Here is a 23472-nt window from a genome sequence, read left to right as displayed (position 1 = left end):
ATAGAGGGAGACACCGAATCGGATAATCGAAATTTATCGCTGGAGTGTAGGTACCGGAAACGCTAGTATCTGGATGATCGCGTCTTTAGAGATGCTAGACACGACTCAAAAGTCTGACGCGATGGTCTCTTTTCAAATCGAATTCAAGCATTCGATGGACCGCCCACGTACCAGTCTCGAGGACCACGATTTTATGTAAATCGCTACGCCACCCACGATCCAACGAATCCCGACAGATTCAACGAGAGCTCGAGGCACCGTCTTTTGAAATCTAAACGAATAAAGACTACAGGCGAAGAATATGTACGTGATAAATCATATTTTCTACATCTTACGGAAAAAGCAATTTTAAAGGTCGGTAGTACGTTGGGTATCGATCAACGTCATCGTTATTAAAATTATCTTTTCACGCTTTACATCATCGAGTTCACCTAAATTTCATTTATCACTACATAGAGATTATTTTATACCGCGTTTGAAGAATTTTCCGATTCCGAAACTGATAAGTTTGTCTAAATCGTCGTGCAATGTTCGAATCGAATCGATAAGATCGTTGGAACTTTCTTAGAAATTGAGCGTCTTCTTAAAGATCCCGTATCGACCGTATCAGAGGTCAAACTAATTAAAAGTTGCAGGCCGAGTCGAGGGAGAGAGTTCGCTTCTGGAACGGTTCACTCGCGAATAAAGGAAACGGCCAGTCGGCCCGTGAGTCACGTTTATTGTTCATCGTTTAGCAACCCACGACGCCTTTCTCCGTTTGAATTAACGGCTCCCCGGCTTTTCGTTGTCCGTAAAGGAAATGAACAACCACTTGTGCAAACGTTACACACGTTCTGCAAACGTGCTGCTTGCATTAATATTTGGAGAGGAAACTTCTCATAGAAACTAAACAGTTTTTGGTGGGTTTAACGCGGGGAGAAAATACGCTGCTTTGCACGTTTTTTGCATTTACAGTTTCTTATAGGTTATTATAACGCAGATTCCGAAATCGCGATAGATATGATAATTCAGTGCGATCAATTTTGGGATGTTAGCTTATTTCCTGGCGACCAAAACGCGGTAACATACCTTCGAAAACTAACGAAAATAAGGTCAGGGCACTTAACCGTTTGGATGTCAAACAGCGCGATCGCGCTGTTTAGATTTTGTATCGAAGAGTTCCGATACATTTGAACGCTACGAACGACTGACGATATTTTGTGTTTCATTGTTATCTTCTCAATAATTTTTATTGAACTAAACTTGAAATATTTATAGGCTAATAGTACGCATATATAATGCTACAGATGTATTTCATAAAATAACAAATACGACGAACATTATTGCGCCGTTTGTTTCTCTTCACAATCGATTAAGACAATTTCGGGATTTTTCGATGCTGTTTTTTCAAAGACTCCTGGGACTCAAACGGTTAAGGACACAAGAAACGTAATAATTCAACATAGTGCATAGACGTACTTTTTGGAATAGATTTCTATCGACAAACGCCTTAATACGGTGAAAATAATTGTCAAATAGTGGCTTTTTTTATTTATTAGTTACTCAGATCACCCTGGCATCCGGTTTTATGCAAGTTTCTCTAGATGAAATATTCGAAAACATGCTTTCTTAATGACTAATTCGCGCTCCAAAAATAATCTTCGATTCGACGAGAGGCGTCACCATGGTCGTTAAGCTAGCGAGCTAGTGGAAGCCCGGCTCTCGAGAAAGATCAGCCAGTGCGTACGGAATTTTCGTTGACTCGACACACTGGATGACTCACCGACACCGTGTCACTGGTGTCACTTTGCGCGCGTAACCCGGTCGTCTATCGAGACCGCCTCGAGTTATCGCGGCTGGGTACCATCCTTTGTATCAATCAACGAAAATTAGATTCTCCTTCCCGCCTCGGCGTCGCCGATATAAAAGAGGCGCAGCCTTTCTCGACTTAATGACAAAATGGTGGCGGAAATTGGATCGTCGTGGTCGAGAGTAGGATGACGCGAAATTGTTTCCTCGTAGATGGCTCGTCGGGCAATGAATTCACGGTGACCCACGTCGTGTAACCAAGAGGACGACGGAGATTTGCTCGCGGAAACGCACCCTCGTCAAACGTTTCTTTTGTTTTATCCTTCGCCTTTCGAAACGACTCAATTACGACGATCATAACGACCACGACGTACGACGAAACGTTTATTTCCAGCAGAGTCGAATTGCGATCTTTGTTCACGGGATTTTGTGTCCAAGTAGATTTCACGCGTACATTTGTATTTCCACGTTTTCGTAATATCGTCGATATACAGGGTGATACAGAAAATAGCTTCAGAATTTTAGAAATACCGGATTCTATCGAGAGGACCAATTTCGTTAAAATTACGAATTTCAATATTTATCGAATCACAAGATTATCGTCTCCTTCGTTTCGTACCATAGAGATAAACACCGCGACATTTCACAGACTTGGTTTCGCGTTTGTATGAAGGTGCACCGTTGTTAAAAAACACGTTTGCGAAAGAAAGACACTTTTCGGACAACCTAATACACTGTCCTTTGAAGCAATTTATCGTCTATCGCTCTTCTCCAACTTGCTTCCCTGTTGTGATTACTGGAAACACGAACAACGTCACGAAACTGTCCGGCATTATACTCCTATCGTCTCGTTAAAATAGCAAAGAAGTTTCAAAACGTTTTGCATATAAAAAAGACATACTTACTATAATGAACGTTCAACTACTTTCGCTAGTCGCTATATAATACATAGCGTTCGTTTCCATATAATATTCGAACAGACGAAAAAGACGAACGAGACAACTTCTCCCTCTCGATAAGATTAACAAATATGTTTTAACAACGCGAAAGAAAACGTTGATATCGGGCCCGTATGTTTGCCAAACGAGGGGACCGTTAAAAGGAAAGTCGCGTAGATTCTTTAACGAGCGCGCTAATTACCCGCTCCTTTTAGAAATCTATAATGGAGTGGAAATTTGTTCGTTTCCTTCGGGCTAAACACGTCATTGGCCTGCGCGTTGCTCGTCTCCTTCCAGTGCTCGTAGAACGCTTCTTTATAGGAGTCCATCCATACGATGAGACTGCGTTATAAAACGGAACGCGTGTCGACGTTGCGCGACGAATCGCGAGTCAGCGAGACAAACAGAAACTACATAAATGAAAATGGAAAACGAGGCTGTGCGAGATTGGTCGTTCTCGAGCGAGGAAAGTCTGCACGATTTATCGTCGATCATGAACGACGCTCTCGTGCGGATACAAAAACGACGCGAGAGATGTTCCAGCGAAAGTGCCTCTAACGGTCGGACCAGACGAAGAAACGTATACCGCCTCCGGTATAACGGTATTTAAATGAACGGAATCGTTCGATCGACCGGACAAAGAAAGAGAAAAGGTGGGAGAGGTTCGCGTTTCCTTAAAGCTGCGTCCTCACTGTACGAACAACGAGCGACTATTCGCTGTCTGTTGTCGCTCTAGGTCTTAGTAACAGTTTTGCAACGGTAGTTCGAGTCACCTAAGCTTCAACGTGTTAAAATTCCACGTCCTGTTTTGCGACCAAGTTTTCAGGACAGAAAAAACAACTAAAGAACAAAATCACATAAAAGCTCCGCTCCCCAGCGGCTTAAATCCGAAGAATATATTAAAACACAAAAAATGTAAACACATAACATAGTATAGCTACGTCGTACCGTCGCGTATCGGTACTTTTGCCTAACACATCTTATCAAAATTCATGGTTTATTGTGAATACCCAAATGTATTAAAATGTATCTTGGTCTAATAAACGTTATTTAAAAAAAAAAAAAGTATTAAAATTCCATCTTAAATTTTGCACAGAATAATCGAGCTTGTTGCAAGCGTACGTATTATGCGGCGCCATTAATCTTTATTCCAATAACGAAAGAAAACATCGTCTATTTTAAATTGTCTCTTCACTGAACCAACAACGACTAATTTTTAATATAAATACAGAGGCACTTTTTGCGTTTCTGAAGCAACGTAGTCGGAGGAATATTTCTATATCCCTTGTTTCCTTTCGATTTTAAAGCGACATTTTTCCCTCGCAATAAACTATACACCGCAGACATTCGTTCCTCTCGCTGCGTGTTTCTTATTTTTCTGTTGTAACGGCACTCGACAATAAAACTTTCCAACGGTTTCGTCGATACAAATATATCACCGAAGCGTAAGTGCCGATAGGCCTAACGAGTCAGCCATATCCCTACGGTCCTTCCGCTGAATATTTGGAAAAGGACGTACGTGGCAACGGTCGCATACGCTTAACGAATACGTGCGTAGTGGGGATATTGAGGGGCGAGAAAAAGAAACGGATCGGATGAAGAAAACAGTTGAGTTGTAACCAATAAGTGAGAATCGTCGGTTACAATCGAGAGTTACATGTAAAGAGTCGAAAGCGAGAATTGTTAATAAATATATTGTTAAACACCGCTGAGTATTTCTTTGACACCCTACACGTTCTACACCAAATCACCTCACTGGTAGACTTTGCTGCTCCGAACAGCGACGAGCAACGAGCAGCAACATTCGTTAGGACAGAAACGGGAAGAAACACGGGGAAACATTAAACAAGCAGCAAAGTTTTCAAGACACACAAGAAATCACAACGTTCCTCCGTTGTTGCTTCGGTGAGGACGCAGCTTAAGGCGATATGGGTGACGGGTAAATGGACGAAGACACGTCAAACGACGAGAATCTATCACGAGTCGATAAGTCGCGCGCAACTGAGAAAATTGAAAGCGGAAAAGCCGAGAGATCGGTGCGGTACGACTCGTGCGACGCGTTACGCTAAAACGTCGTCTCTCGTGTTTCCTGACCTTTCCACCGGGTCAATGACACTCGTTAAAGGGACACCGAGGACACGTTTTGCTCGTTCGTCGTTAGCACGCGCAAAATGAAAATCTTCTGTAAGAAGGCGCGTGAAAAATATTCATAAATGTCGCTGTCTCGTCTTAGGTGTTAGGCTACGGTCACGGTGAATGCGTATTCGCGCTAACTGTCATTGTGTCAAAGCACTGAAATATGTACATGCATAACGTAATAGACTCCTGCTCGACAGTTTTTTAATCTAGACTCTGTTTGGAGAAGATAAAAACGAATTAAATAGCACACTCTACGAAGTCTGCTCGAAATCCGAAGATATTGTACATCGTCGAGTCATTCATAGCGTGCAAGGAACCAAAGAAGTATTGGGTTGGCAACTAAGTGATTGCGGATTTTGTCATTAGGCAGTATTGACAAATTCCACAATCACTTGGTTGCCAACCCAAAATAACAACGATATGTATATCGCGACTGATCGAAATGACGATCAAAAGACGAGACATAACACGATAGACAAGGAGAGAATTAATTTTGTTAAAAATTAATGACATTGTTCTTATAATATCGAACATGATATGGGTCCTTTACGATCCAACGTTTCGAACGAAATGATAATTCTGAAAGGTCCTCGTAGTTTCCTAATAACTTTCGAGTTTCCTGAAATTTTCGTAAGTGGCCTAACACTTATGATCGATGATAGTGATATTTCGCATGTATATGGTACATAGATTCTTACGAATAATAGGCATGCATATAAATCTTTAGACGTTTTATTCGTCGAAATGACAGATCAAGAGAACACACAAGAGAATCCGCTATACACCGCAGCCATACTCGAGATTTTAACTCGGCTTCGCACCTCTGATGCATTCGACAAGTGCTCGCCCGTCTGAAAGTCACCGTCGATGTACTTTGACGTGGTTGCAGTAGTCTCGGTTGTGGAGTAGTTTGACGCGGTTCGAAAGCCGAGCGGAGAAGAATGTTTATCGACAGAAAGAAATGACTGTGAAAAGCGTTTTTACCGGGAGGAAGATCGATCGTGGGTACGGACCGGCTTTCGAAGACGTCGCTGGCCCACAAAGTACCGTTAAAATATTTTATTGCGAAGGATCTCGGCTGTCGGTGGATTTTTCTGTCTCTCTGGCTGCAGCTCGCCATCAAAAAGCATCGGAATGGATTGTCGGTGCAATCGGAGGCTTAGGCCTAGACAACGACTACTGAGAACTTTATATTCCCACGCGAGATGGAAACGACTGGTTCACCACTGCGAACCTAACGGGTGACCTCGGTACATCAATCACTAATCAAGCGAACTTCTTTGAAAATAAATCGTCTATCGACGTCTGTATCTTTTTTCCTTCTCTTTTATTACAGTCAGCCCTCGTTTTATACTCCCGTAACTGTAGTCCATACGTAGCTACGATAGGATACCTATTGGCTTCGTACGAAACGTGACAGTTAATTTAAAGTATGAAGAAAATAATTGATGGATCAGAATTTTATACGTAAGAGACAAAAATTTGTTGAACTTGTCGATCGTAAGAACTATATGTTGACCTGCATAGATTTTTAATGTAAATCCAACGTAGGAAACTGGAGGAAACTGATTGAATAATTAGAATTTTACGCGTACGAAAATTTGTTAGATCCACTTGAAAGAGTTACGGTATAATAATCATTTGTAATAATCATGTATTGGCTTCCACAGATTTCTAGTTTAAATGCAATTCCAATTATTCCGGATTATTTAGAATTTGATGTGTACGAGGAAAAATTTGTTAGATCCATTTGAGAGAGTTACGGTAATACAGTCAGTTATCGTAATTGCTTTGGCCCCTGTAGATTTCTAATCTAAATCCTGTATAGGAAACTCCAAGAAACCGCACGCATACTCGCATGCACGCGTCTATCCGTAGCCCACACAAGAGTTTCATTATCGAGGACACCCGGTATAAAAACGGAGAATCACGCGCAATGTGCGATAAATAATACATGAAATTATTCTGTCGACGGTTAGTCCGTAAGATGTGCCTCGCGAATGGCTTTTCTATGCTCGTTTGCCACAAACGATCGACCGTCTGTCGTCTTTAACGAGGAATGCCGGCAGTTCATGCCGACAAAACCATTTCCTACTGTGGTTACCTGGCTCGCGAGTTTGACAGTTTTCCGCGTTTTTCTGTTTCCGTCCAGACCGCGTTTTTCCCCTCGCCAATAAACCTGAACCAATCTCCGAGCGTTTAAATACATTTTTCTTTCATAGTCAATTTATAAAACAGTCAAACCGAGAAGCTTCTTGCAGATTTTTCTTGCACTAATACGACGAGTCACGTCGGTATAATACAACGTATCATAGAAATATATAAGGAATCTGTCGTTCGATCAGGTTCCAACGTCTATCGACTATTTTGAAAGAAAAGTTTGGAAGCGAGCGACAGGACGACGATAGGAACATCGTCGGAGACTGTCCCGAAGAAGTTTTCCAAGCGATCGGGAACGGCGGAATACTTAAGGAGCAAAGTTAATCGTATAAAATGTGGGTTGAACGAGCAATATCTTTCGAACGAAATGCTCGCCGACCTCGAAAGTTTTTCCACGGGCCAGTGCTTCGTTCTCGCGGCCGCTTCCAAGTTCAGCATATCGTTCCTTACCAAGTTTCTCGGTCGAGCCGCCTTCGCAACGTAAATTCCTTGCAATCCCCTGCGCGACGTTCTTCGGTTCCCTGTGATACAACTTCATGAAAAAGCATTCCGAATTTTCATATTCGTTTCAAGGAAGGATTCAGGTGTATGCAAAAGTTCTAGTCTCTTCTTTTCCATCTCCTTCTATTTATATGTGATATACGCAATGCAAATTAACGTTGGAAATATTTTCTCCTATTTTCCACGATTCTCGGACAAGTTTTCGATTCCGTCGCGAAATTAGACGTTGAGACATTTTCGTATTTTTACCATTTCCAAAGTACTGTCTAGTAAGTTCGACTAAAGATGCATCGACTTGAATAGGTGATATCCATCGGTGTGAAATCTGCAGAGTACCATCATCATACCGTATCGTGATCATTGTTGTTTGCGTCGCGAGATTATTGTCGCCAATCGATCACGTAGTTGGCGTTCAGGATAGAACGATAGCAACAAAAGAAAAGGGCACAAAAAGGCGAGAAATTATATCGATTAAAGGTAATTATACGCGAAAATTTGTAAAATTTGTGAAAGTATTCGAGTATACGATGGAAAATTCGCACGAAAATATTATGCGCGTTACGTAAGAATTTTTTAGATTTCGTTTGCATTGTAGATGAGACAGGACTGTTACGATTTTATTGGTGCAATTTGAAATCCATCCGAAAATGTATGGAGAGATTATTAAAATTGAAATGATCGTCTAACACAATGTAGTAGGAGTTTGCGATAAGAGTAGTGATAATTAGCAATAAGAGCAACCAAGTCGGAGAATCTAGAACGCATCGTGGCGTAGGTTGCAAGAACGGCGTATGAGTGAGATAAAGAACAATGTAGCCAAGTCCATTTCAAGGCCGACCGGCTGAAATTAATAAATATACTATACTATACCGTATAAAGATTACAACGTATTTATTGCGAATATACAGTTAATTAAAGATATTAGTACACAGCACGAACAATGTGGCATACCGATATATCGGATAATCGACTGTTCAAATATTTTGACGATCTTAGCGAAGTGTACGTTTGCGATAAGTATCTCGTAATTTCCAGATCAAATTATCAGACACGTTGAACATCTCCTTAACATAATCATGATTGTCGTTCTCGTTACGACGAAATTTCAAGACCTTCCGTGTAGCACACATAGTACACTCGTAAAGAGTTTCTAAATATTCAAACGATATCGTGAACCATCGTCTAGCGGACCAGGAACTAAGAAAATAACGCGAATCTTCTTACACGTAACCACGTCATACCGCGGCTCGCATTCCGCAAATTAGACGCGGGTAACGAGAAAGAAGCACCGTTTTCCCGTTTCGCGGTTTTCCAGTTAAGCACCTGGCCTCTCGTGTACATTCTCAAAGCCGCGCGTCTCTCGTTCTCTAATTTCCGCCCGTTAGAACGTACGTACGTACGCTGAGTGATGAAAAAAGAAGAAAAGAAGTCTAAGCGCGAGTACAGGAAGAAAGGGAGGAAAATATACGAAAAAATCGCTCCCACGCAAGGTATTATAATTGCAGTCCAACGACACCGTGTTATGTTAAAGTTACGCTTTATCGATGAACCAGCCAGCTCGCTTGAAAAGCTTTCGCTCTCTTATTGGTCAGAACACGCGTATTTGCGTAACGAGTCTCTCTCTCTTCCTCTCTCTCTTTCTCTGTACGCCGACGTTCTATTAGGTCACCGTGAAGTATTTATGCGGTTTTTCCGAGAGCCGTGCCACGAAGCTACGAAAGCGGTTATGGTATGCGTATATCCGTTTCTAACGAAGGATTGGAACGTCGTAAAATTTCTCTAATATAAATACATCGCGTCCTGTCACTGTCTAATCATCCAAAAATCTTCGATTCTTATACGATGTATCGTATTATACGTCTTTGTACGTCGACAATTACACGATAAGTACAGTGAGGATTTTTCTGAAGGTGGAAAAATGCACAGGACGCACATAATATTCGAAGATATATAAAATGTTCAAGACGTGGCACGAGTTATAATACGTAGTAGGTGGAACAATTTTCTACCCAGCTTCCACATTTTTTAATTACGTTTCTGAAAATACGAATTAGTATAAATATCGATGACCTAGTCATAGAAGGCGAACTGACGAAGAAGACATATAATACGTGTATCTACTGTCAAAATCAAACAAAGTCAAAAAATTGCCGTATAATATAAAATTGATCGATAACGTTGAATTTCAGCATTGTTCCTATGCAAGATACGAGATATGTGACTTATCCCGTTCTCTTCCAGCGATCTTCTATAAAAATTAATTTCGTATAAAAGACGCGGATCGTAAATTACATATTCGATCGTTGTAAAAGGAGGTCGCGATTAAGAAAAAGTTGGGAAACGCTGCGTTGGAGGATCCGGCCGATCGTATTTAAATTGCAGGTCCGTTGACAGGGCGTTACTAGGTACAGAAAATTTAGTGTGAAAATCGTAGGGCGCACCTGCTCCTTGTGCCATAAAGAAACGAGGAACGGGTTGCAGAGAAACAGCGAACCGGTCCTGTTAACCGAACCTTGCGAGCCTGCACCGTCCGTTTAAACCGTTACGTAGCTACGACCATCCAGAAAACCGGTAGGACGATAATCGATGACCGGTATATCGGCTGTATACCATTTATACCGATATAACCGAGCCGGCACCACCCACGAGCTATTCGAATAAATCGACAAGCTTGCTCGTCATCGTTGTAATGATAACAAAAGGAGTTAATAGCGAGGTTCGAACGAATGCACAAAGAGAAATATAAAATCGAATCGATCTTGGTATCGCGACGTTCACGGTTCTCGCGATGAGTAAGCATCCGGAGGTCGATTGTAACAGGAAAGGTCTCGAACGCGAGGATGAGATAATTGCTATTGAGTTTATTCTTCTTCACCGTGGAAGGCGGTGCCAAGGATAGTTTATTAATTTTCCAAATTGAATTTCGTCGATCTCGTCCCTCTCCGTCGTCTCGAGGAACCTGGTACTTTTAGAACGATCGACGAATCGAAAATCATCGATACACGCGGTGGTGTGTAGGCAAAGATATTGAGAATTTGAATTTTGGTGGCACACGTGCGTACAAGTTTTATGGATCGCGTATAACGGACGATTAAACTCTTTCGATACATTTCACCGGAGCGGAGAAGAGATGGAATCAGGTGGAGTCGTTGGAACGAAGCGCGGTTATCGACGTGACTTCCGGTGCCGTCGACGCGTTCAATTTCGGATTAATTGCCACAAACGCCTTGGTCCCTCGCTCGGCTAATTGGCACGTTAATTGCTCTCGTCGATGTAGCTTCAACGCCACCATGAACCAACCCGCGCTCCTCCACCTGTCATCGACTAATGTTGCAGGTAACACGAGCAGGATTACCAGGATGACAAGCCTTTATGCAACTACAGAAACAGCTGTGAGCTTCCACTTCGAACGCTTACTTTCGATCGCGCGGTTCTTATTTTTCAAGTTAATTTTGTTCATTATCATATACAGGGAAAAGGTGATTATTTGTCTTTTCGTTTTATCGCTACAAGATTAAATAACTCGATCCTCATCGATCAAATTTATATAATTCTATAATTCCCGAGATACGAGAGTTGAACAACCTTCAACGAGGACTCGCGAGAAGATGGCAAAAAAGGAAAGGAGAAACCGCGTGTTGCAACGGGCGTTATCATTTTCCCGCAGGAAACCATAGCAGCCCACAAAGAACGTGAAAAGAGTTATCAAGTGGCTCTTTAATTGATAACAGTCTCGCGATGGTTCCCGGAGTCTCGTCTATTTCCGGCGATGCAGCGTCGTCGAAAAGGCCTTTCAAGCATCTCGTCGGTTCGTTAAATATTTAAACGAAGTTGACGCCACGCGAGGAATATTCGTGAGCGAGGATCTCAGCATCGTGATCTCGCGATTTCCACCGCCTTTTTCCCGCCAGTGACCCAACGTTATTTTAAGAAAGTTCCATCCGCCGAAACGACTTTCGAGTTCGTTTGGATTTCGAGGAAGCCAACGAGACAGAGAATGGAACGATCCCCGAGAACTGTGCTTCGAAATTCCACGGAGAATTGGCGTAACGTGCCGGCGTCTCAGCGCGAAAACGTGCTATTAGGGCCAGCGACGCGAATAGAAAATTCCTCTCTCGTGCAAAGCGTAACACACGTCGACCGACTGCCGTTTCATCGACACGAGGCTCAGCTACCGTCGAAAATACGTCGCCTCTTCTCGCTCTTCGTTAAGAGATAAAAACGGTTTTGGTCGAACATCGTTTTTGGCCATAACTCGTCCATTCAGCGCGTCCAAAGTACCGAGACTGGCTCTACTTTGTTTGCTTTGGTCACCTGAAATGAAACACGGGTGAAATATCTTTACACCTCTCACCGTACATGAATCATCCGCGATGCCCATTTAATTTGTAAAGTGCGACTTCGTCTTAAAGCGATTACAAACTAGAAGAAATACGTTTACCGGTTAAGGAAGCACGAGAAGAGCCACAGTTACAGCCACGCTACACCGTATCTCTTAAATTCCTATCTTCAAAGCGAACGAGCAAGCTGTACTCGAACGACCGTTGAAGACAAGTGTTCCAAATATGCACAGCGAATTCCTTGTTGCGCTCGCGTGCAGTCCGCGACACGAGCCGATCGGTCGGATCGTTTGCGCGCACCTACCAACCATTAGTAGGACACACGGATTGCGCGAAACGGGAGGGGCGGCTGAGCCAATGATCCGACGTAGAAGCATCGAGAGAAAAGAAGAGGAAAAGAGACGGTGTATCGAGACGAGAAAGCTCGGGAGGAAGATCGAAGAGAAAGGACGAGGTGTTCCCAAAGGGAGAGAGGGAGAAGAAAAGAGAAAGAGAGGGACGAGAGGGGAGAAGGAAGACGTGAAAACTCCTTCTCGAGGCGTATGAGAGTCGATCTCAGGGCGGATTCCCACCAAAGGATCGGTCACGACTTAGGGTCGCCATAAACGCCATTCGTGAACATTGCCGACGATTGGATAATACGAGTTTCGCTATCGTCCTCTCGACGTATCCACCCTGCAACACGGAGCTACGATCATTACGGTTCTTCATGCAAAACGGTAACCTCCACTCTGAGAGTAGAACGCACGCACACCCGCGCTCCTCCATCTACCGTAACCCGAGCGCAAATCCGCGTTTACGTAGCCTCTTTATCTTGTCAGTGTACCCGATACACCTTCAGCCAGCTACGATAACGATTGCATCGACACGAGTAGCCGTTCATCTTGTTCCCCTTCGGACCGGATCCTGTGTTCTGGTCGGGAAAGCTTTGCGAGCTTCACCGCCACAGCTTCGATACGAGTTGAGAAATTGCGGGTGATAGTCGGTGTCGTTGAAGGATGCTCTTGTTTGGTTTACCGAGATCGTATCGTAAGTGAGACGCTTCGATACAAATAAATTTCTGGTTAACAAGTTAAACTTCTCTGTCCAGCTGGAGAAACGAAACTACGATTATCTTGAAAATTATTATTCAGAGACAAATGTATCTGGACGTCTGCTAATTTTTGATAAGACGCGTTTCAATTAGACTGCGACGATCTTGGCCACGATACGAGCATAGGAGATACGTATAGCAGAGTATAACGACCTGATTGAATCAGCCGATTAACAGACAATGAAACTCGCAGAACCATTTCATCAGTGACAAGCTTTTCATCTCCAAATTCTCTTACCTTTTGATCACAGGTTAAATTGAGAAGAACCTTCTAAATTAATAGAAGGACTTTCAACGTTAATGCAGACGGCGATATTTAAATTTATATGAAATTATCTTTTGTTCGTACTGTTGTTGCTTAAAACGCTGCGCATTCTTTCGATACCCGTCACAACGTTTTGTATACTTCGTTCCACCGTACGACAATACCAGATTAGAAACGTACGGTTCATATGTATATGAAATTACGTCCATCGCTGTACATAATAAACGCCTTACTGTTACATTTTTCAACGACTTACTTAACCTTATAGTCTGCTGATTCTACAAAGACATAGCTGCATGCTGTTTCTGCTTAGGTATACATCGTTGATTCGTTAAGTCAAGCAAAATATCCATATACCTATCAACAGCGATATAACACGCAGTAATACGTAGTTGCAGAGCTCCACTGAACTTGCCAACTTATAGACAACTCTCGCAAACATCCATTTGCCAGCTAGTTTCTGCTCATTCTAGATACCACGATATCGCTGTTAATCGCGTGGAGGGTTGATCCCGCGATCGAGCAAATACACAAAGAGGATGGAGCTCGAGGCAACAATGGGTCCGGTCGACAATGAGCTCCCTGCACCGATACTCGTCGTCTGTCTGTATCTCCCTTCGATCAGTCCTTGTCCTTTCACCGGCATCAAGGATATCGCTCGACGTTGCGTCTGGCGCGCCATGGGAAACCGGATGAGGCAAGCTCCGAGTTACGACAGCCTCCATAACCGCGAAAAGTCGCATCTAATCCGAATACCTTTCTCCGTAGCGCGATGCACTCTCACTCTAAATTCCGCTCGTTCTTGATTCTCGCGCGGCTGCAGCCAAGCGCACGTGTACAGCTGGGGAGCACACGAACACAAATGCCATAAGGAAGTCATTAATCCACGGTGAATCGCGGCAGCTATCTTCGGACCGTTGCAGAAGGATGTTAGCGTGCTGCAGCGGCGACCCAGCTGCGAACACCAACAACACGTTCGCGGCTACCTCGAAGGACGACATTCCAACTAGGTGCTGCTCTACACGTCCTTGCCGCGATTCTTGCTACGTGTTTCGCTTCCGGCTGACGTTTTTCGAATTTAATTGTGACGCCTCGTTGGCTACGAACGTCGGTGTAGCAAGCAAAGGTTATTCGAGTCAGCCGAGATGCGACATCTTAAAATTGAATTTTAAACGTCGCACAGAGTAATCAAAGTTGTATATTGCAAGACACCATTAGTCTTTCATACATCAAGGAATAAATAAGGAAACATGGTGTAGTTCAGGTCGGGCAAGAAATGACAGAAAAACGAGAAAATGATTGAAATACTCCTTTATAGTAGGACAAGGTAGGGCTGTTTCATGTAGCTTTTCTTTTTTTTTTTTAATTTAAAGATTCTATTGCACGGAATAATCACACTCGCGTATTACGAGATTAGTCTTCCATAGAGTAGCGAAAGAACGAGGAAATACCTTGTACTTCAGATCTAACAAGAAATATGAAAAACGAGAAAATGATTGAAATAACTTTGGAGTAAGACAAATTATGATGATTCGAATCGCCTAACGTTCGACGTCTTAAAATTCAATCTCGAACTCTGCGCAGAATTAACTGTTGTACGAAGCTTCTTTCAAGTCGGTCTCATTTACTGGGAAAACTCGATCAAGCAAAATCTCCGTAACTCCAATGTTTTAGCTCTTCTCTTAAGAATCGAATTAAGAGCCGAGGTTCAACCGTAACAAGGAAAAAAAGAGAAAAAGATGGGAAAAGACCGTTCCATCCAACACCCTTTTCTTTGGTGTAACAATTTTTCACGCGGTTGGAGATCAACGAGGCACGCTTTCGATAATAACAAGACAATCCGTTCGGTTCCGGGTATTCCAGCTCGCTCCACATTGCATTCGGCTGGGTCGTCGCCGACGACGAGTCACGTACTTTATAAGACCCGGTCGACGTCTGCCGGATGATTCTCGGAAGGCGTCTTCGCGCTTAATTTTAACCCACTTCTTTCACCTAGAGTTTCCAATACATGCACCCAGACAAAAGGTACCCTGAGCGCGTTACATCGGGCTGGTAATCGCGGTTAACAATCGTAACGGTTTCGCGGTAAACGGAAAAGCAAAAGATCGGTGCAGGTAATTAACTGGATGAGAGCTGAATGGAATTAACGATGGAGAGTGGAGTGACGAACGAGTACGGCTCGAATTCGAAAGGGATTTCAACGATGAAATTCCATCGCATTGGAAAAGAGCGAGAGCAGGCGATAAGTAGCCCGGAACAATGGCCAACGATAAGATTTCTATTCCATAGCGGAAATACGTGGATACAGGTGTTTGGAAGGCGATAGAACGCCGAGACAACTATCGATCGTTTCTCAACACCGGCAACACTCCGATGTTTTGAGGTCGTCGTCCTTTCCAGGTACGCGCGAGTCGATAACGCGCGGCTTACTCTTCTCGAAACTAACGCGACTACCAAACCAACTACTCCACATCGCCCATTAACTCTTTCACGCTACAGATGAGATCTAGAAATGGAGTAACGCTTCTGCGATAGTCGATAAAATTCTATCTCTATTTGCTTCTCCTAATCCCCGTTTACTCTCCCTAAACAGACTAGAAACTCGCTCGAATTTCCACGCTACTAATCTTCCGAACAATAGCTTACAAATGCGAAGGCACGAGAGACATCGCGTGCCAGACCTTCCTCATTGTCTCTCGAAACAGTCAAAAGCACCTAAGGATTGAATATACTCGAAGTTGGCAAGTACGAAGAAACATACTGCACTGGCTAAAAGCCTGTAGCACGTATGTGTGCTAAGCGATTAGCAGATTCATAGCGAATAAGCTCGAAATACACGAAAAAGAGTAGAAGATTTGCCTCGTCGGTATCGATATCTTCGTACCGAGTCATCCTTATCCTCCTCGAGTTTCCCTGCAGCACTCTTTTCCCGCTAGTCACGCGCGTCCACCCCAGTCGTAGTTGTAAAGTAAAATAAGAACTTTGGTGTCATTTTTGCTTTTCTTCGGTTACTTAAAAATATTCACTTCGTTAACAACCTGTACACTCGCAACATTTCGACCTATGTATCTGGAGAAACTAGGAAGAGAAACTAGGTACCTTTCGCAACGTTTCACCCTGCATTTTGCATCGTTATATCTGACAGTATTACTATTTGAAAAATTTACGACGATTGATCGTCGAATTAGAACGCGGTAATCAGCGTTTGAAGTTTAAACGGTGCAAAGAGCGTTTAACATTCTCTTAGCGTCGTTCGCGCGTTGTTCTTTACTTTTTCCTTTCGTGGGCGAACCTTTGCACACGCGTGGCAACGAAAAGCACGCGTCGAGTACTCGGCAAACATTAACAGAAAAGGGAAAGAGAGAGAGAGAGAGAGAAAGAGAGAGAGATAGAGAGGAAGAGGGAAAGTGACGAAAGGATCAGGGAGACGGAATGGAACGTGGGCGTAGAGTGTCTGGATATGTAAAGGGAAATGCAAACTACAGTGTCCGGGAAACGAAACGACTGATATACCGCTCGTCTCATTTTTGTTTCCTTCGCTTTCGCTCTTCTCGCCCCGACTATCTTGCTTTTCCTTAATGCGATTGTTCGCCCCCTCGCGCTTCGGCATCGCGCGCATCTTCCGCCCATTGTTCCAACGAATGGCATCGTTAATCGTGGCCCAGTTATGTCGCGATACCTCGCACCCTCGTCAGCGATTAATACGATCGGATGGAACGCAGCCGGCGATGACATCCAAGAGTCGGATTAACCCCTTAACAAACAACTATTCTTCGATCCAGCCGATCAGCAACGCGCAATTTCCTTTAACGCGATCTTGTTTCGACTATATAGTCGTTCTTTTTACAACGCTACATCTTACGTTTTTACTACCAAAAGATGGTCGTGTGGAATCTTCGTACGCACCAATTTAATATCAGCATCGACATTGTGCAACCTTCTGACTCGTGGAATCTCATATATATACTATATACACAACAATGTTTCAAACGAACATTTTTACACACAATTGTGGTCAAGAAAGAAAGTTCCAAACTGGAACTTCTATATGATCATTAGCGATGTTTCGTTAGGTCGCCCGAAAGGTTTCTTTCGTTTTATTAGGAAATAATGGATGCACGACATTTTCCGTTTTGTATTATTTTATCGAATTACGTATGATCCATTTTGTTCTATCAAGATAAAGATTACAACGTTCGACAGATTAGGTTTCATGTTTGTATAAAGACGCGTCGTTGTAAAAGACGTGTTTGTAAAAGAAAGACACTTTTCGGACAACCTAATACCACGTGCTTTCTCACAGTGTTGGTAACGATTTAACGATCATCCGTTTTGGAATCTTACAAAAATATAACAGTGCCACTTTTAAATTTTCCTTCGTACGTCGCCGCAACTCATCCTTCCCAGTTAATTACGTTTTACAAACTCGTCCTTGTTAATCTTCGCAAGATCCTTCTGCGAGGGGATTCGCCCTTCGACAAAAGTGTTGCAAAACACCGGAAGCCCTACAAAACGTTGCGATTCGCACGCGGCGATATCCTTCGAGCTGATCGGAAGAACGCACTCGTGCAGGAAAAGAGAGAAGGGTTCGTCCGGATCCCATTCGACAGGAGGGGGATGGACACATAACATGATTTTGGTCGAGTTCTTCGGACCTCTTGCGTAATACGGCCCTGAGCCCGTAGTCTTACAACGGTAATGGAAGCCTCTAGCAGGCTTCCTCCTACGGGCCAACAAAACCCGTTTCTTCTTACGCTTTAACGATCGTGTACGAGCCAGAATTTATAAGGGTCAGAGAGGTGAGGAAGGGGTAGCAACGAAGGAAACGCGGGCCTCGAGTCGAATGAAAATAAAAAGAAGTGTCGGGTATGTTTGACTGCATTAGGACAACGACTTCGCCTGCAACCGCTTATACTTTACAAGCAACGCGCTTATCCGCCAGGGAAATCCGACCAAGTTGTTCAGCAACTTCCAAGAAGAAAAACAACATGCTCTGCTTGGTATTTGCCAGAGACAAAATGAGCCGCAAGACAATAAAGTTCGCGAGACTGTGCTTGGGCCACAAAAAAGAAATCCATGGCTCTTTTAATGGATGGAGGAAGACAACGTATCGGCTAGGTTCGTCCCTAGTTTCTTCTGTCTTGTTTCTTCCGAAACTTTCAAATTATCTTCTTTAACCCTTCTCTATATTTTATCGTTCATACTCGATAGGTTGCGTTCAAAGATTCCCTTTATACTTCGGACGTAATCATAAATTCTTCTGACCGATTATGACGTGTCTACTTTGATGCGTTACTACGTATTAAATTAAGTACCCGTACAGAATAATCGATTTTATATATTAATAGCAAAAAGAATGGAACGAAAAGTTCAGTTCGATGTGAAGTCTCAGAGATTGGCCCTTTGATCTGACCGTTCCCCTTTCAGCCCTTATTCCTCTTTCAATTTCAGATTATTGATAATAGTAAACTAGAGATAAGTATGGGACAGTTTTGAACTAAGTTTCGAATGTATATAGGATTAAAAAGAATTGTAACATGATATGGGAAACAATAGTTTCTTTGAAGATATGACACGTATTATCGAATACTCGAAACATATATTATACATATATCTCTATCAACGCTAAATTGAACAAAGCTAATACGCAAGTAGTATGAGCTTCATAGCTGTTCAAATGCTTCTGTGCTTGATAAAACGACCGAAGATGTGACCATTTAACCATTATTTAAATAAGTAGACTCGTAGCCATTTTATACGTGTCGTATTAGAATCAAAACGGTTAAAATCGTCCGAACAACTCTAAGGGAAACGCTGGTGTAAATTCGTAGCATGGCTCGCTGTCGTATCTTGACCCGAAGCTTAACCTCTCACCTACGGTATTCAACAAGCAGCGTAAAATCTCGGATACCGTGATATTCGTACGGTGAAAGGTGTCCCTTACAGGATGCCAGCGAGCCTCGTCGAATTTACCGGAGCGGTTTCGCAACCGCCTTCCTGCTCGCATCGTCGCGCGTTTGTGAAAAACGATATCTGCCGGAGATCGAATTTGCGGTAAACCTCGAAACCGCGGATCGTGATCGACGAGAGCGGTGCTCCAGTTCGCGGATGCAACGATCGTTGACAAACTGGACGGCAATCTCTCTACATTGTGACACGTGAAACGTCCATCATTCCTTATCGACTCATTTTACGTTCGTCTCGCATACCAATTTTAAATTACTACTCGTTTAGAGGAATTTCGGAATACAGGAGGGAATTTGTCTGCGTGTAATACGAGGAACGAACGATAGATAGGGTTAAGTTATGCTGCCAGGAACAACCCTTTCGAAGCTTTTCTCACGTGAGAACCGGTAGTGCGCCGTGGAAAGGATGTGGGCGGTTTCAGGTTACGAGAATCCTCGCCACCTCTCGGATATTTATATTTGTACCAGATTCAGGCTGGTGCTCGCGATCTTGCCCTGCGCCGTGCCACTTTCCACACCAGGTAGTTAAACGAAATTACTACTTACCGTTAGCGTAACAGCGGACGTCGAAAAGATAAGCATTTACGAATGATCTTGTTTATCTCATTTGATAACGAGTTTTCCTTCGCTGTCTAGCTTTTCTTTTTCCAAACACCGGCTATAAGGAACTCGTTTCTCCTAAAGTATCGGTTACCGGGTATTACGTTCGAACTCGTTAAACGCGTACGTCGAGGCAACATTGCGAAAGAGTCTGTACAGTGGACGAGTGCCAAGCCACGAGTTTTAAGGTGTTCTCTTCGTCTAGGAGGGAACTCGTTTATGCAAATATATTCGTCGTTCGCGATTGATCCGCGGCAGACGAACGTATCGCCGGGAACGAAAGAAAAACTGGTAAAATAAGGTTACCAGTCGACGACACGAGTTATTTTAATCGCGCACGCAATCTGGATAGAAGGCCGAACCGCTCTGGCAAGGGAGAAAAAATAAAAACGTAGGGATATAGCAATGGGTGGGAGAATGGCAAACGAAGGAAAGGGGGTAGAGGAAGGGGTAGGGGAACAGGTAATGAAAGAAAGAAAGAAGGAGAGAGACGCATCGTAACGAGTCGCGTTTGCAAGGACAAGCAGAGCGTGGCCGAGCGGGCCAGTGCACATTGCATTCGTGTCCGCGATCTCGTCGATGAGTCTTCTCCGGGTCTGCACGTTCGCGTACCAGTAGACGAGAGTAGACGCGACGAAACACGACCACGTTTCACCAGATAAACACACGCTTCAACTGCCATTTGTACGAACTAGCTTTGAACGTAGATCGTGAGATAACCGAATGATAATTGCGGAATTTATATGGAAGCAACTTTTATCCGTGTTCGTCTTTTCTCGGAGAATCGAAAGAATCTTCAAAGTTTTTAACTTTCAATCGGTATCGTTGCATCGTAGGTGAACCACAAACGTTTGGATCGAGTTACTTGATTCTACAACAGCTACTTCGTTTTAACTTGTATTTTGTATTTTACGTAATGGAGATCATCGATGGCATCGACTCAATATGAATTAAATATTACTTTAATATGAATTTAATATCACAACTTGATGTAACTCGATCGAGAATTAATTCCCGTGTAATACGTTTCATTTTTCTAAAACAAAATACTCCTCGTACTGCACGGTCACTCTAGGTGTATCTGTAATTATATCGTGTCGAAAAAACTGTGTTTAATCGTGAAATTATAGAACCGTTACTTGCAGTAAATCTGCGACTATGATGACAATTTTGTAATTGAAACGTATCAAACAGAAATTTAAGATATCCAAGTATCCTTTCGATTTCCTTTTTATCGTAAGCCCTTCCATTAAATGTAAATTAAATTTCACAATGTAAATTTTCTTTTTTTAAGCATCTACTTAACTCTTACAAATTTCTATCAAGCAAACGACCTGTAAACAGCTACTGTTAAACGAAGGCTCATTCGTTGGCCGGTAGCTGGATAAGCGAAGTTCACCGATCCGGTATACGGGTTCGAGTGATATTTATATAGAAACTGCATTTTCGCGGGCTGCGAGAAACGCTGCGCTCGAATATTCGGTGAATACAGAGGAGAGGCTCTCTGCTGCGATTTACGATCACGGAGAAAATGAACGGAGATACGCGAATCGCTTTCTAAACATCGGCCAACGAGATCGCATCGTCGTTTCGAACCGAAGTCAAACAGCCTGCCGTTCCTCTTGGTTCGATCCTCGCTCCCTGGCCTCGTCGAATCTGCTAACGGATCCGCGCAATTTCAGTTAATTAAACAGTTCGGCTAACTACACCGGTAATTGCGAAAATTACCGGTCGGTCGGCCGCGCGAATAGAGGAACCCGTTGAACGCTGTAACGCGATCCGCGTTCCATCTTCGCACGGTATCTCGCTTATCTTTACAGCCTATTTGCCCGCGAGAGGGAAATCTAGAGTTATGGTGAAAAACGCCATGGTCGGAAAAAGAAGAACGAATCGAGGTTATAAGGTGTACGCAGGTACACGCGCTCTTTTTGCACCTGTCCAACCGCCGAATCGCATGAGACGAGGTTACACCTGCGCGCGCCACCTGAACGTGTCACGTGTGGAAAACCGCCCCTGGGTACCGATAATCGATAGCAGTGTAATTAAATAATTTCAACCACGAGACGCATCCTACTTCATCGAATCGAGTGGAAACACTCTCGAGTGCGCAGATCCAGGGTCGTTTGTAATTTGCACCTTCGCGCTAACGAACCATCGATAGACGTACACTGGCGTGCGTGAGTATTTGGACACCGGGTGTAACTCGTTATATCTGTTACATTTTCACTGTTAGAGAAACGATCTCGTTTCTCCAGGAACGTTTTACCGCCGATGTAATTCTTTAACCCTTAACTGAGATCAAATATTCAGAAATTCTCACTTTTGTTTCAAAATTTACCAATATAATTAACGACAGTCGAGTCTCATAACGACACTAACGAAATTCCAAAATATTTAAATTCTCGTAATTTAATTCTCGATTAAAGACTCGTACGAGTGTTCGAATACTTTCACGAGCCACTGTACTGTATTTTCAACGATTTGAAAAGTCCAAATACTCGTAAACGTTGAGAGCGACGGAAACTCGGGGGAAAAAACGCGCGATGGAAGAAAAGTGAATAAAAATTGGAACGAGATCAGAATGTCTACATAGATTTTCTGTCTTACACGGATTCCGCGAAGCGTTTCCGCGGCCGTAATTACGGACGAGTAGGTAACGAGAGGGCCTAATTAGCCTAATGAAATCCGCTAATGAAATACGTTTGAGCAATGTGGCTCGATGGTTCGTACGCGATCGAACCAACCGAACCGATCGCGCCACGAGGTATCCACGAAAACACGATACCTGTACATACACGTTCCTCGTGCATTGTCTCAAACGATCCTCTTACTCGGTGACCATATAATGAACGATCGCGGAAGCGTAACGGAATTTCACGCGGTGTATTTCAAATTCGAGGCTTTTTCTGGAACTGCTCGGTCTATATACACAGACTGACAAAAGTATCTGGATTCTGTTTTAATAATTTCTAACGCTGTAGTTACGAAAAGAAATTCCGAAGGTTAAAGAAAAATGTATGTTTCGTATCTTGAAAATGATATATATATATAAGTAGACCGTGGATTTTTACGCACTTACAGGAAATTTGAAAGTGCAAAATTACACGAAACGTACATCATAACATGACAAAATATACAAAGCATCTAAAATATAATACTTTCTACAATGCTTGGTAGATAAAACAATTTTCTACCAAGATTCTATGCTTTGAATTATATCCTCAACGATATGAATTTACACGAAGATCCACAGGCTACGCTTGAATTGCGTTATTTTCGATTTCCAGTATTTCATACCACCCAAGCTGTATACTATTTCCACGGTTGGTCTTTAATGGGTTAAATATGGAAAACATGGAGCATTCGAAATATCGAATTAGATCCTCCGCAATTGTTTCGAGCGATGATTGATTCGATTTCTAATCGAGCCACAGTTTTGCTTTTAACAATGGAAACAGAGCGTGCCCGTTAGACTCTGCTCCATTTTGACGACACAACTGATAAATTGGAGCACGCGTACGATAATAAATCACGTTGAACAAGTATCAACGATCTTATCCAGCGTGCATTTGCCTGCTTCCCTCTTGCGTTACAATGATAGATCGCCGGGCCGCGAGCGGTCGAGGAAAAAAGGAACACCCGGTGTATTATCATTTAGGCCGATCGGTTGCCTCGTCACGGA

At 43.1% G+C, this 23472-nt stretch overlaps 1 protein-coding gene across 3 annotated transcripts in view; it reads right to left on the bottom strand.

Annotated features, from left to right (window-relative positions):
• LOC117236851 overlaps positions 1 to 23472 on the bottom strand; it is a 92520-nt gene that overhangs the window by 58554 nt on the left and 10494 nt on the right. The window contains exon 1 of one of the 3 annotated variants that reach the window (XM_033500186.1): positions 19737 to 19787. The exons of the other annotated variants lie outside the window; for them this stretch is intronic. Within the exon in view, the coding sequence (XP_033356077.1) occupies positions 19737 to 19772 (36 nt within the window). The 5' untranslated portion in view covers positions 19773 to 19787. Of the gene's footprint in view, positions 1 to 19736; positions 19788 to 23472 lie in introns of those variants that run through there. 3 annotated transcript variants of the gene reach the window in all.

Source organism: Bombus vosnesenskii, unplaced genomic scaffold (assembly GCF_011952255.1).
Source record: "Bombus vosnesenskii isolate JDL3184/JDL3185 unplaced genomic scaffold, Bvos_JDL3184-5_v1.1 scf7180000013352, whole genome shotgun sequence".
Classification (NCBI taxonomy): domain Eukaryota; kingdom Metazoa; phylum Arthropoda; class Insecta; order Hymenoptera; family Apidae; genus Bombus; species Bombus vosnesenskii.
The sequence above is the reverse complement of the archived record's forward strand: the minus strand, read 5'-3'. Positions and strand labels throughout refer to the sequence as shown.